The sequence below is a fragment of the Cololabis saira genome, chromosome 5 (assembly GCF_033807715.1).
Source record: "Cololabis saira isolate AMF1-May2022 chromosome 5, fColSai1.1, whole genome shotgun sequence".
Classification (NCBI taxonomy): Eukaryota; Metazoa; Chordata; class Actinopteri; order Beloniformes; family Belonidae; genus Cololabis; species Cololabis saira.
Window position 1 is genome coordinate 40,577,903 of NC_084591.1, and position 13,164 is coordinate 40,591,066.

At 38.0% G+C, this 13,164-nt stretch overlaps 1 protein-coding gene across 3 annotated transcripts; it reads left to right on the top strand.

Annotated features, from left to right (window-relative positions):
- The first annotated feature begins 2,002 nt into the window (after nt 1–2,002).
- sinhcaf (SIN3-HDAC complex associated factor) lies at nt 2,003–7,700 on the top strand. 3 transcript variants are annotated; one of them, XM_061722088.1, is made up of 6 exons: nt 2,003–2,156; nt 5,629–5,756; nt 5,886–5,985; nt 6,071–6,194; nt 6,300–6,450; nt 6,899–7,700. In XM_061722088.1, the coding sequence occupies exons 2-6, from the start codon at nt 5,629–5,631 to the stop codon at nt 7,218–7,220; spliced, it is 825 nt and encodes a 274-aa protein (XP_061578072.1). In that variant the 5' UTR covers nt 2,003–2,156; the 3' UTR covers nt 7,221–7,700. The 3 variants fall into 3 exon arrangements, with proteins under 3 accessions (XP_061578072.1, XP_061578073.1, XP_061578074.1); XM_061722089.1 differs by lacking the exon at nt 2,003–2,156 and adding an exon at nt 2,673–2,840; XM_061722090.1 differs by lacking the exon at nt 2,003–2,156 and adding an exon at nt 2,844–2,884.
- The last annotated feature ends 5,464 nt before the right edge of the window (nt 7,701–13,164 follow it).

The window sequence follows — 13,164 nt, forward strand, 5'->3', positions numbered from 1 at the left end:
ATTGGAGCCATAGCAAACAGGAGGTGATCTACAATAATAAAAACAAGCCAAATCCAGAAGCTTCCAGATTAAGTTAGTAAAATGGTAGAAACCAGGTGCTGCGAATAAAATAATTTGATTGATTTATAATAAGCATGTGTTACCGCCTCTTCCTAATGTGCATCATTCAGGTGTCATTTAACATGAATTCAAAGAGAAAGCACATTAGATCATCCAGATCATTAAATCCAGACCAATGCAAACCTTACTGAATATGTAAAGAGCAGAAATCCTTCACAACTAATTGAGGGACTAATATATATATATATATATACAGTATATATATATATATATATATATATATATATATATATATATATATATATATATATATACACACACACACACCGAATATATACTACCATACTTATGCCGATGACACACAACTCTATATTTCAGTGTCTTCACATGACTACAGTCCCCTACTCCCCATTGAGTAACTGTATTCATCAAATCAATGAGTGGATGTGCCGGAATTTTCTCCAGCTAAATGCAGAAAAGACAGAGGTGATCATTTTTGGCCCTACAAATGAAAGGGAAAAGATCAGCGCTCACCTTGGCTCCATGTCATTGACAGCTACAAATCAAGCCAGAAATCTTGGTGTAATTATGGACTCAGTCCTGGACTTTAACAGCCATCTAAAGATTATCACTATCTGCCTACTACCACCTAAAAACATTGCCAGAATTAAGAGGTTTCTGTCTAAAGACATGGAAAAACGTATTATTGCCTTCATTTTCAGTAGGTTGATCTGTTAGTTCCTATGAAGCTCCCAGACCCCTGAGGTTCATCTGGATCTGGTTTGTTGTGGTTCCAGAACCAGAACCAAGCAAGGTGAGGCAGCGTTCAGTTATTCTGCTCCTCACCGGTGGAACAAACTTCCTGTAGACCTGAGGTCTGCTCCAACTGTAGATCCTTTAAATCAGGCCTAAAACATTACTGTTTACTGAAGCGTACTCTTAAATTAAATACTGACCTGCTGTACTCTACTGCCCTTACTTTTTAACAACTTGTGCTTTTTATTATTTTACCTCTTTTCTTATCATTTTATTTGTTATTTACTGTTTAATTGTGTCTTGCTGTTTTTAATGTTGATGTAAAGCACTTTGAAATACCTTGTGTTGAATTGTGCTATACAAATAAACTTGCCTTGCCTACACGCATAGGCCTACATATTTTTTAATTCTAAAGACATTGCTGCTTTTTTCTGGCTTAGTTTTTGTTAAATAAATAAGGAGATGTTATAACAGGAGGCTACATTAACCTCATTTTTTACAACTGTTAAATACATTTTTTAAAATAATCTGCTTTTAAAAGTTTAAAATTATCACTATAGGTGCACAAACTAGCGTTTTTTTGTTTTGTTTTGACATTATTTTAATTACAAAATTGAATTCAGAATATGACAATTGCTTTGCTCTGATGCCAGTGCTTCTTTGCTCTTAAATGATCACTGGATGAAAACAAAAGTTTCACCCACCTCTTATTTTGCACAAAAATACTAGTCCATTGTCACGCAGATGAAATCAGACCGACAAAGCCCGTAGCCGCTGCTGCAGACGCGGATCCTCCTGAAGGCTGATTTATGGTTCCGCGTTACACCAACGCAGAACATACGGCGTAGCATACGCGGCGACGCCACCTTACGCCGCGTACCCTACGGCGTAAGATCTGCGTCGATTTAACGCGGAACCATAAATCAGGCTTGAAGCACCAGCAGGCCCCCAGACGAGCCATCTGGCCCTGTAGTAAAAGGAAGGTCCGCCCCTTTGCTTACATTCTCCAATGTGCCATGGCAACCGGGGCCGAGCCCCCTGTTCCCGCGCAATGTTCCCATCCTTATAAGGCCAGCAGAACGCAGACGCACGGACACGTCATACGTCGTTTATGTAAATAGTTTGATTGAAGAAAAAAAGCTTTCGGCTCCAACTCTGAAATGGAGGTGTGGATCCGGCGCATGCGCGCTGCGTCCACAACTCTCCAGTCCCGTCCTCGAGCTCAGACATCAACAAGAGAGCGCGGTACTGATGCGGCTCGCTTTGCTTAATACTCGCATCTTTACCACGCACTGCGAGGACTATTATTTTATATCAGCTTTCACGCCACTTCTGACAAGGTAACGACAAGTTTGCGTTTGTTTTTTTGTGTGGTTGCGCTTTGATGCGGTTTTAAAGTGTCGGCTGTGCTTTCAGATGTGTAATTAATAACAAGCTTCGAGTTGTCTCGGAACAATTGCTGTTTTTTTTTTTTTTTTTAAGGCCTGCTGCAGGATCACATGAGGTGGTCGGTTTGTGTGAGGGTCGTCATTGTGAATAGTTTATAAGTAAGGTGAAAACCAGGCAGGATAGAGGTGTATAATGTGTGTAAATGGTGCCAGGAGCTTCACACTTAGACGCGAGGAGCGAGCATGGATGGAGGTTGTTATTGCTCTGCTAAGGGGGGGAAATCACTCATCTGGTCAGGTCAAATTTAGGAAAGTCGGTGATTGTTGTTCATTTCAGACGGAAACACAGTCCTCTGAGGAAGAATGGACACGGATGTGAAAGTGTATTCCTGCAGGCTGTTACACATTAATGCTGCTATCTTGGCGGAGTTGTCGCTCTCACGCCCACCCGCACCGGAGATGCGTCTCAGTCTCAGCACGCGGCTCCGCTGTCAACAACACACCCCTCAAAAACACTAAACTAATGTCCACCACCCCGTGAAACTCGGATGTGATTAAAAAAACACACTTTAGCACAAGAAACGAGGGTCAAAAGCGACTTTCAAAAAGGCAGACGCTGGAAAACTTCGCGCACATGTGAGTGATGATGGTCGCATTTCACAGACTCGGCTTAACAAAGGGTAAAGATCATATTTCACAATGAAAGCGGAACAGTTTTTGTGTCGATGTTCAGGCTAAGGTGGTTCACTTTTTTTTTCTTCCGAAATGCGTTAGTTTCAGTTTGTGTCTGTGCACGAAGTTGTCGTGCAGAGAGGAGGTCGGGCATCGTCGAGCAGAGGACGGTCGTCATAAAATGGGTGCGCATGAAGCAGGTCGTGTGGCATGCCATGCTTCCTCGCCGGAGTGGGCGGTGAAACCAGCCGCTCGCACATTTACGACGATAGAAATTAGTTTTTTCTTTATGTACAACTCAATATAAGTGTTATGCGCGCTATTCTGTGAAGAAACCGGAGTATTTTTAACAGTTTATTAAAATAATTGCAGCTTTTGCGGAAAATCGCATCACACCCCCTTCTCCTCGTTGCCTCCGCCTATGAAGCGCGTTGCCATGTTGAGTTGCGTCACGTACTGTATTCTGCTGCACAGATCGTCTGTGAAATGCAGATGAGCCACGCGAAGGTGAAAAACTGGTCGATTTGTACTAAAATATATATATTTTTAAAATGCAGTAAAAAAAAACCAAAACATTAAAGCCGTTTAACTTGATAAATTGCTTCTCATTATAATTGTATTTACCTGTTACTTATATTACGACTCATATGACAGTTCAAGTACTTGCGTTTTAGTTTTGCAGCAGTCATCTTAAGTAATATGTAGATAGATAGATAGATAGATAGATAGATAGATAGATAGATAGATAGATAGATAGATAGATAGATTGTCCTTTATTTCTCCCTCAATGGGGAAATTCACTTTGTGCAGCAGCAGTACACTCAACACACACACGCAGGGAAAGGGTAAAAAAAAGTTTTAAAAAAAATATAATTACAAAATATAAACAGTATATACATTGGAATGAAAAATAAAAAGTAGTGCAGTACAGGAAAGAAAGAAAGACAGTGCAAAAAAGCAGGTTGTTTATGAGGAAGACAGGTTCAAGCCCCGGAATGGCAACCAAGACGAACCACCTCGGGCCCCTGAGCAAGGCCCTTAACCCTAATTCAGATTCAGATTCAGAAAAACTCCACTAATTAACTAATTGCTCCACACATGGTGTGTGTGTGTCTCAGATGTATGTCACTTTGGATAAAAGCGTCTGCTAAATGACAGTAGTAGTAGACAGATATTGCACATGTTGTTATTGTATGTGTCATCTCTTAGTCTTACATGTTGATTAGGCTTTTTCCTGGAGGGTAAAATCTTTCCTCTATAGTCATCTTATATCCCGTAAAAAATAAACATTAAGAAAGACCTAACAATATTTTTAAACATTGGAATCCGATTGTTCTCACGCTGAGATACACTACTCTTTTAAAAAATATGTAGGTTATTACAGTTGTAGGTAATATGTATTTTGTGTGTAAAAGTTTGACATAAGTCATAATTTTTCTCAAAATATCATTGTCGGATTATTCCACTCTCCACAAACGCCAGTAAGAAAACTGCTTGTATTTCTTTTTATTCTACTAGAAGTATTTATACAAGAGGAGCTTGTTGGCGATTTAAAGCAATATGTGCTATAACCGGCAGAGTGAGAGGTCTCGCAGTTTCTCCTGCTCTCTGCCTGCTCTTAGTGGCACCGCACTGTCAGAAGACCCTGAGGACTGATGGCAAGGGGAAAAAAAAGAAAGGAAAAAAAAAACAGTCTGGGGGGCGCGGCTCGCAGTTTTGCCGCAGTTCGGGTCCACATGTGTAGTCGAGATTACGTTTTGCCCAGCAACATAAATCACAGTTCTTGTGCTTAATGCAAGCGTATTGTATTTCGAGTCTTCTCCCGAAGGCACGCTTGGGTTTTGCATTTCTCTGGTAGTGCAGTTTCATATTTTGGTGTGTTTATATCTAATCAAAATGGTGTATGCTGTTCACCCTGGAGGATCGGACTATGTGCGTGCTACGAGTTTCCAAAACAAAGCGCGAACCCCGTGTGCACAGCATGGTGACATTATCTGTCTGACACGCTGTCTGACTGTTGACCTACTTCCACCATGTGGGTCACAGCAAAGAGATGCTCCAATAAAAATCACTATCCGCATATGATATTAATGACTAAACACATTTTAAATACATTTACTGTAGATCAGAGTTATATATTACAAAATCGACCTCTTTTCTGAAGCTTGTGCTCGTGTTAATTCGGGATTGGTAATAAAGACACAAAAATGGACAGTAGCTAAATTTCGCGTGGCCTCAACAACCCATAGTGCATTTTGCATGAATGGCAAAGCCCACTCATCCAAAAGATGATCAGATTCATGAGTTTTCAAAGATTGCATGGCCTTATAGAAATTGTAAATCTTTCTTTTATTTTTGGGATCCATTTTTCTGAAGTTGTAACTTATTTTTGTATGTAAAAAAAAAAAAAAAAATAGACTTTTCTTTGCTTAATGATGATAATAATAATACACAACACAACAGCAAAACACAAAATCGGTCTATAGTCATTCAGCAATATCAATGTCAGTGATTTTCATCATTTCCGGTCAGTTTATATTGAAAGTCTTTATACAAGCTGAAATTCTATGCCATTGCCTCTAATATACCACAAATGCATTGTGATGTATAGCCTGATATTACTTTATTTATCAAATGAAAGCCAAAGCAGTTGGAGTTGAAATATGCAGCAAAGAAGCACTGCAGTTAACACATGATGCAGACTGATGATAGTCTGCCGTGTTAATATTTAAATATTTATTTCTGCATGCAGATGTTTGGCTTTCACAAGCCCAAAATGTACAGGAGTTTGGACGGCTGCTGCATCTGCCGTGCCAAGTCATCCAGCTCTCGTTTCACGGACAGCAAGCGGTACGAGAAAGACTTCAGGAGCTGTTTTGGGTAAGGAGCACACTTGGATGCAGAAGTTTTGGAGAGCAGAGGACCAGCTGTAGTGTACAGTCTATACACACTTGAATGAGTAAAAAAAAAATGTCTTTCTGCGTCATTGTCTCACAAATTGCTATGCAGGTTGAGTGAAACGCGGTCTGGAGAAATCTGCAACGCTTGCGTGCTCCTCGTGAAACGGTGGAAAAAGCTTCCTGTGGGAACCAAGAAAAACTGGAATCATGTGAGTCCGGGTCACAGTGTTTGACCTCTTACTAGGTCATCATAAATACTTGTATTTTAAAAGCTCATTCTCATCCTTCACGCAGGTTGTTGATGCCAGAGGAGGCCCCAGCCTAAAGATAACTTCTCGACCCAAGAAAATAAAGTCTGTCACAAAGAAAGCACGGCCTAGCCAGATCATCAGGCTGCAGAAGGAGCTTAAACGAAACAGTGAGTTCTGTCTTTTGCTTTTATACAACACTGTTTACCTAGTCTTCATTAAAATGTAGATTCTTGTCAAAGAAGTCACTTTTCATTCTTTGCTCTGCCCACCAGATTCAGATGCCCACAGCACAACGTCCAGTGCCTCTCCTGCTCAGTCTCCAAGCTACAGCAACCTGTCAGACGACGGTTCTGACAGCGAACTGAGCCCAGGATCCAGCCGCTCCCCGGTTTTCTCATTTCTGGACCTGACATATTGGAAACGGTATGTTAGATAGTAGAGCACTAACATAAAATTGCATTTTAAATAATCTTTGAAATATTGAAAGCCAACAGGCCTCCAACAACTTTAACAGTAACATGTTGCTTATATGCTGATTATTATGATTAAAAAAAAAAATCATAATAAATGTTTTCTTTTTTGGTACTTAAACTAAACTAAAGTATCCAATTACAGCAGGAATTGTAATACAAGTAAGGCTTTTGATGATTTTTTTCAAGTTACTTGAAAGAGGAAATTATTCACAGAAAAGTTAATTATAGATAACTACATGAGTCAAGAAAATGCATTAAAGTCTTGAAACGTTGCCTCTTCTATGAATTTGGTGCCATTAGTGGTGTATAGCCATGCGTGTGTAAAACACAGGCATCCTTAATTATTTTAGTTTTATACGACTGTCCTAATTAGACACGATGTGTCATGTTTTATTCAGGCAAAAGGTGTGCTGTGGAATAATCTATAAGGGCCGCTTCGGGGAGGTGCTCATCGACCCACATTTGTTCAAACCCTGCTGCCGCAAGAAGCAGCGGCAGCAGGAGCAGCAACAGGAGGATGAGGAAGAGGATGAGGAAGAGGAGGAGGAAGAGGTGGAGGTAGAGGAGGGCCAAGTGGGGGTGGAAAAAGCCCAGACGGAAGAGGAAGTGAAGGAGACGCCTCAGTGTGAGGAAAATGCTGAGCCTGCTAAGCTGTGCATCCCCGTGACATCACCTCCAGCCAAGAGCGAGGCCGTGGCCGTGATGGAGGAAGGCTGGTAAAGTTTCAACGCCCCGTTCTGGACATCTCTGAAGACATCTGGGCTGCTGTTCTGTTTTGTTTATTTTTGTTTCGTCTTTTTTGAGGACTTACAGAAAGAAGTCGCCTCAGATTGCCTTCATTCATAAAGCAGCTAAAAATCATTCAGTCTTCTCCACCATAACGTTGGAAGATTGTGTATAATGTTTAAATGGTAACTTATGGACTTTGTGTTTCATTTTGTTTCTCTTTTTGTTCCTGTATTTAATATTTTTTAACCATCCTGACGATGGACCATCATCTGTGGTGTTATTGATCTACTTAGGATGAAATGCTGGAGCTCTGGTTTGCTGGTACATTTAACTTACTTTATTCCAAAACGCAATATGTCCACTTTTTTTTACCAAGAAAGGTGCTACTTGAAACTCATGACTCAACATTTCCACCACACAGCTAAACCTGTTGTCCCTTTGCAAGCATAAATGTTGACTAATGTTGCGATAGTAGTGTTGCTTTCTTTTAGAGTAGATTCTCTTTATTTGAAATGGTGGATAACCCATTTTGGAATGAATGAAATTTTACACCGACGGAGCACAGACCTGTACAGTATCCCCTTGTGTGTTCCTTTCAAAACAACGTCCACTCCTGTGAAGGTATTAGTGTTGGTAGACTGGATTTTAGAGTACCTGTGTGAAAAAAACGTTTGTGGGTCCCATTTCAGAAAGGCCTATTCACAGCTTCAACAGCAAATACACCAGCCTTAATCATGTGTTACAGACAGTGCTCGTGTTAATTCGGGATTGGTAATAAAGACACAAAAATGGACAGTAGCTAAATTTCGCGTGGCCTCAACAACCCATAGTGCATTTTGCATGAATGGCAAAGCCCACTCATCCAAAAGATGATCAGATGCATGAGTTTTCAAAGATTGCATGGCCTTATAGAAATTGTAAATCTTTCTTTTATTTTTGGGATCCATTTTTCTGAAGTTGTAACTTATTTTTGTATGTAAAAAAAAAAAAACGAAAAAAAAAAAGAAAAATAGACTTTTCTTTGCTTAATGATGATGATAATAATAATACACAACACAACAGCAAAACACAAAATCGGTCTATAGTCATTCAGCAATATCAACGTCAGTGATTTTCATCATTTCCGGTCAGTTTATATTGAAAGTCTTTATACAAGCTGAAATTCTATGCCATTGCCTCTAATATACCACAAATGCATTGTGATGTATAGCCTGATATTACTTTATTTATCAAATGAAAGCCAAAGCACATTAAAATTCACCCAATGTTGAATCAATGCAGGTTTTCTATGGATACTTGTGCTTGTCCGGGGTCATTTGTATGTATGTTTATGATATAAGAAGAACACTAATATGAAATTTCATAAATGTGACGTTGTAGTTTGGAGCTGTGGGTGTATTATGTACATAAAGGGTTGGGTGAGACTGTTGGTTGGTCATACGGCTCTTATACAGGTTTCATTATCTATTTATTTCATATTTATTTGTACTCCGGCTTAGAAGTGTTATACTATGAATTCACTTTGTCTTTAGCTTACTGGTAGGATAGTTTGATTAATTAGAAAACAAATTTAATTCTCACGCAGACTTCCTTCACTGCTGCGTTGAACTGAATTACTGTTTGTCAATATTTGTGAAATGTTAAGTATTTATTTACTCATCGGATGAGTTGCATACAACTTAACTTATTCGGTATCATCCTTTTGCATCTGTGTCATGTATACTGTAATGGCTGATAGATTGCAACCAAACTGTACTTCTCCCTTTTTACCTTTTAGCTTACAAATGTTACAGAGTAGTAGGAATCTTAACTTTAGATTTGCATGTACTGTTGCTATGCATTTCCTTAGCTTACAATTTAGATAAAGCGGTTTTGTATTTTTTATACATCATGTACTTTTTTTACATGTCCCTTAATAAAAGTAATTTTGTGAGTTTTCTGGAAGATTAAGCGGTGTTTATTATTGAGTCACATTTGTGTAAAAACTAGCGGTGACTTCTTTTTTAATACCAAAGTTTTATCTATAAGGACATTGAATAAATAAATAAATTAATTAATTCAGCTCAAGCTCTGACTGTGCAATGCTGAGAAAAAAAGCTCAGCCAGCGTGTGAAATATTGAAACTCCCAAAAGTACGGTACACTTAGTTGCATCTGGACTAACCACAAGGCCAAAGCGGAAATGTGTGGTCATGTGTGGCAAAAACAAAACAGCATATCAGCGCAAACACCACATAGTAACTGTAAAGCACGGTGGCAGAGTAATAATGGTTTGGGCTTGTTTTGTAGGCACATAACTGAGCACTCAGCCTGCAGTGATCCTGAACTCCTCTGTTTACAAGTAAGTGTGAGTCACATGTGAGGGCATCTGTCCAGTGCCTAATGATCCCAAGATACCAATATGTACACAAAACTGAGAGGAGGGGGAAAAAAACTGAAAATAAACTAACCTTGATGAACTAAAGTAATGTTGCAAAGAAGAGTTGGCCTAAATTCTAACACAACAACATTAGAGACTGATAACATCTACAGATATTGATTATTACTTCCAACTATCAATGTTAAAGATAGTTGGAGAGCCTTTTGCTTTTCACACCATTTCTGCATTTTAGCTTTTTCTTTTTTTCTTAATTTATTTTCTTTTAAAACTGACAGTCTAAAATCTTATATGTTGTTGCCCAACTTAAGTTCTGAAGTATTTGCTTAATTTTAAGACCGGATGTGGATGAGATGTTTTCATCTTATTTTTTTTTTCAATGTCCTGATACACAAAAGCCTATCATTCATATCATTAAATCAAAAAAGAAGAAAGGTAAGGGAGCATGTACAATAACGCTCTTTACTCTGCATATGTCTATAAAACAAGACATTTTATAAAGTGATAAGTGATATTTGTGATCAATCAATCAATCAATCAATCAATCAATCAATCAATCAATCAATCAATCAATCAATCAATCAATCAATCAATCAATCAATCAATCAATCAATCAATCAATCAGACAAACTTTATTTATAAAGCACTTTTCATACATTATATATAGCACAAAGCTTTACATGTTTGGAAATTGTACAAATTAAAAAGTTTGGCCAAAACCCCCCCACACCCCACACAAACCCCACTCCCCCACATACACACAATATCATGATAATTCAAATGTAGAGTTAAAAAAAAATAGCAAAGAGGGACCAGCATTATTTGGTATTAATTTATAATTACATTAATTTTTAGTGTTTTAATTTATTATTCTTTTTTTTATTCGGTATTAATGTCTATAATATTTCATACTCCTACTGTTTTACTTGTTTGACTCGGATAAATAAAATATTAATAATATAATAATAAATAAATAATAATAAATAAATAAAAACCGATTAGTATATGATTTGCAACATTATATTTTGAAAAAGAAAAAGAGACGATTTGAATTTCCAACATGTAGAATTCCTTACCGACAGCCATGAAAGAGAGCAAATCCCTAATCTCCTTCAAGTCTGCCCTAAAAAGCCAGCTACAGGAGGCTGCTACTCGTAACTGGGAATAATCAAAGCCTCTACTGCACATCCCGCTGTTCCTTCTGATTATTGCTTCTTGTTTTTGTTTTTTTGTTTTGTTTTCCTGTTTTTGTTTTGTATGACCTAGCTTATTCTATTTGTCTCATCACCTTTTAGTCTCTCTCGGTGCAAAATAACAGTAATTCCCCCCTTTTCTTTCTTCCCTACAAAGTACTGCTTCTTACCTGTATGTCATTTAATGTTATATGAGTTAAAAAAAAAAGGACTCCAATGTAAACAAGTGTAATGCTTTCTTGGAATAATGCCTTTTAGTTGACTTTGTATCAGCGAATCTGTACTGTCATGAAACTGTACCTGATCCTATGCAATTCTTCTAATAAATTCTTCAATCAATCAACCATGTGACGTTAATATAGACGAATCCGGCGACCGGTTTGTGTGCGCTGCCATCTTGCGGCGGCGCCATTGCTGCGGTGGCAGGTGTCAATCTGCCACCGCAGCGCTGTTATTGTAACCTGACGCTCTACAGCATCATTATAGCTGGATTGATGATGTTAGACAGTGGCCTTCCATAAATAATGAAGGTATCTTAAATTAATGCTGATGTTAATTTATAAATAATGATTTGTTTGAGCGATAAGCAGGAAAGAATAGAGGAATAGGGAGATAAGGGAGTGTATGATTAAACACTGTAATATAGCTCTCTCCACCTCCTCTCCTTACGAGGCACGTCTGCACAATTAAATATTACCTGTTTATGTTTTGTTTTATTTTAGGTATCCAAGAATATTTTATTGATCGCCTGGCGTCCGATGACGAAAAAAAACGCAATTACAGGTCTCTAATTGAAGGGCAGAACTATCTCAGCTCCGGATGATACAGAATACATACATACATAACCCCAATCTGCAGATAAAACTAGTTTGTTGAGGAAAAAATATCAACTCTATTTGTAGCTGCAGAAGAAAAAAATAATCTCACGAGGAAAAGAAAAATATTGCTCACGCCATCGGAGCCTCTTCAGCATAAAAAAAAAAGAAAAGAGAAGTAAGAGTAATAAAAAAGATGTAGGCTACTGTATGTTGTTATATTATACTAATTTATTGAAACACATGGCGAGTCAAACATTTACCAAAGCAGCTGCCAACACTAAACAAGGTAGTAAGACGTGGGTTGTGCAGAACTGCGGCAGTAAATCCTCATCGGAGCTCCATTCTTTAGGGATTTCATATGGATCCAAACCGTTAATAATCATTATTTTCTCCATATACCGCTCCCTGGCTTCCTTGTTTAAGGTATCCAGGTAAATTCCAGTTCCTTTCCAGCAGTTTAACATCTTTTTTTGCGTTCCGTCTGTTCACTTGGTGAAACAGAAAAGTAGTTTTGAAAGTCCCTCCCGTCTTCATTCACTATCAAAACAAATGCACGTGACGGGACAGGAGTGTTCCGATGATACAAATACATTAAGAGAGCCTGGCAGGGAGCAGAGTAATAGATCCATACGTATATATGTCTATGGGCTGGAGCGGAGGAGCGGAGCCATAGACATATATAAAGGCTAGATGACTCGTCCGCGCTGCTGCCAATGGAGAGCGACGTCGTCACACGGCGGCCATCTTGCCACAGGAGAGCTCGCTCACTTTAACATTGTGTTCAATGGAGCATGTACTGCTTAAACAACCTTAACTTGCTCAATTCTCAACAGATTTTCAAACAGTTTGGTTTGTCATGAACGTCAGAGATGTAGTTATGACACTGCATACTTGTGAATAATTATAAACATTGTAAAACGTACTTTTATATGAAAATAACCAGAAACAGATAGCCATGACATGGTATTTATATTAAATCAATATTTCTGTAGTATTCTTAGTAATATTTATAGTTACATTATAACATATATATATATTATTACCATATAACATATATATATATATATATATATATATATATATATATATATATATATATATATATATATATACATATATATACATATTATTACCATATAACATGTATTCATATGACATAACATATTAATATATTATTACATTATGATGTATTTGATGTAAGCCCAGTGGATATTTAAAGCTTACAGAAGGCTGCATTTAACTGCTGCTATGTCATTCCTGCAGTATTTCTGCAGGTGTTTTGGTCAGTGCTATTATTTGTAATATATTATATTATTTGTAATCAGCACAAATTATCTGTCCCCATATGATAAAATCCACCATCCCCCCTGATTTATTTTTTATTTTTTTACAACTTGAGTACTGGTGGTCACCCTTGATAACTTGGGCAGGTAACGTTAACGTTAGTTAGTGGTGATACACAACTATTGTATATGCTGCATGATTAGGTTTTTCGCAACGAAGAGATACAATTTCAACATGTCCATGAATCCCGAATCATACCCACGT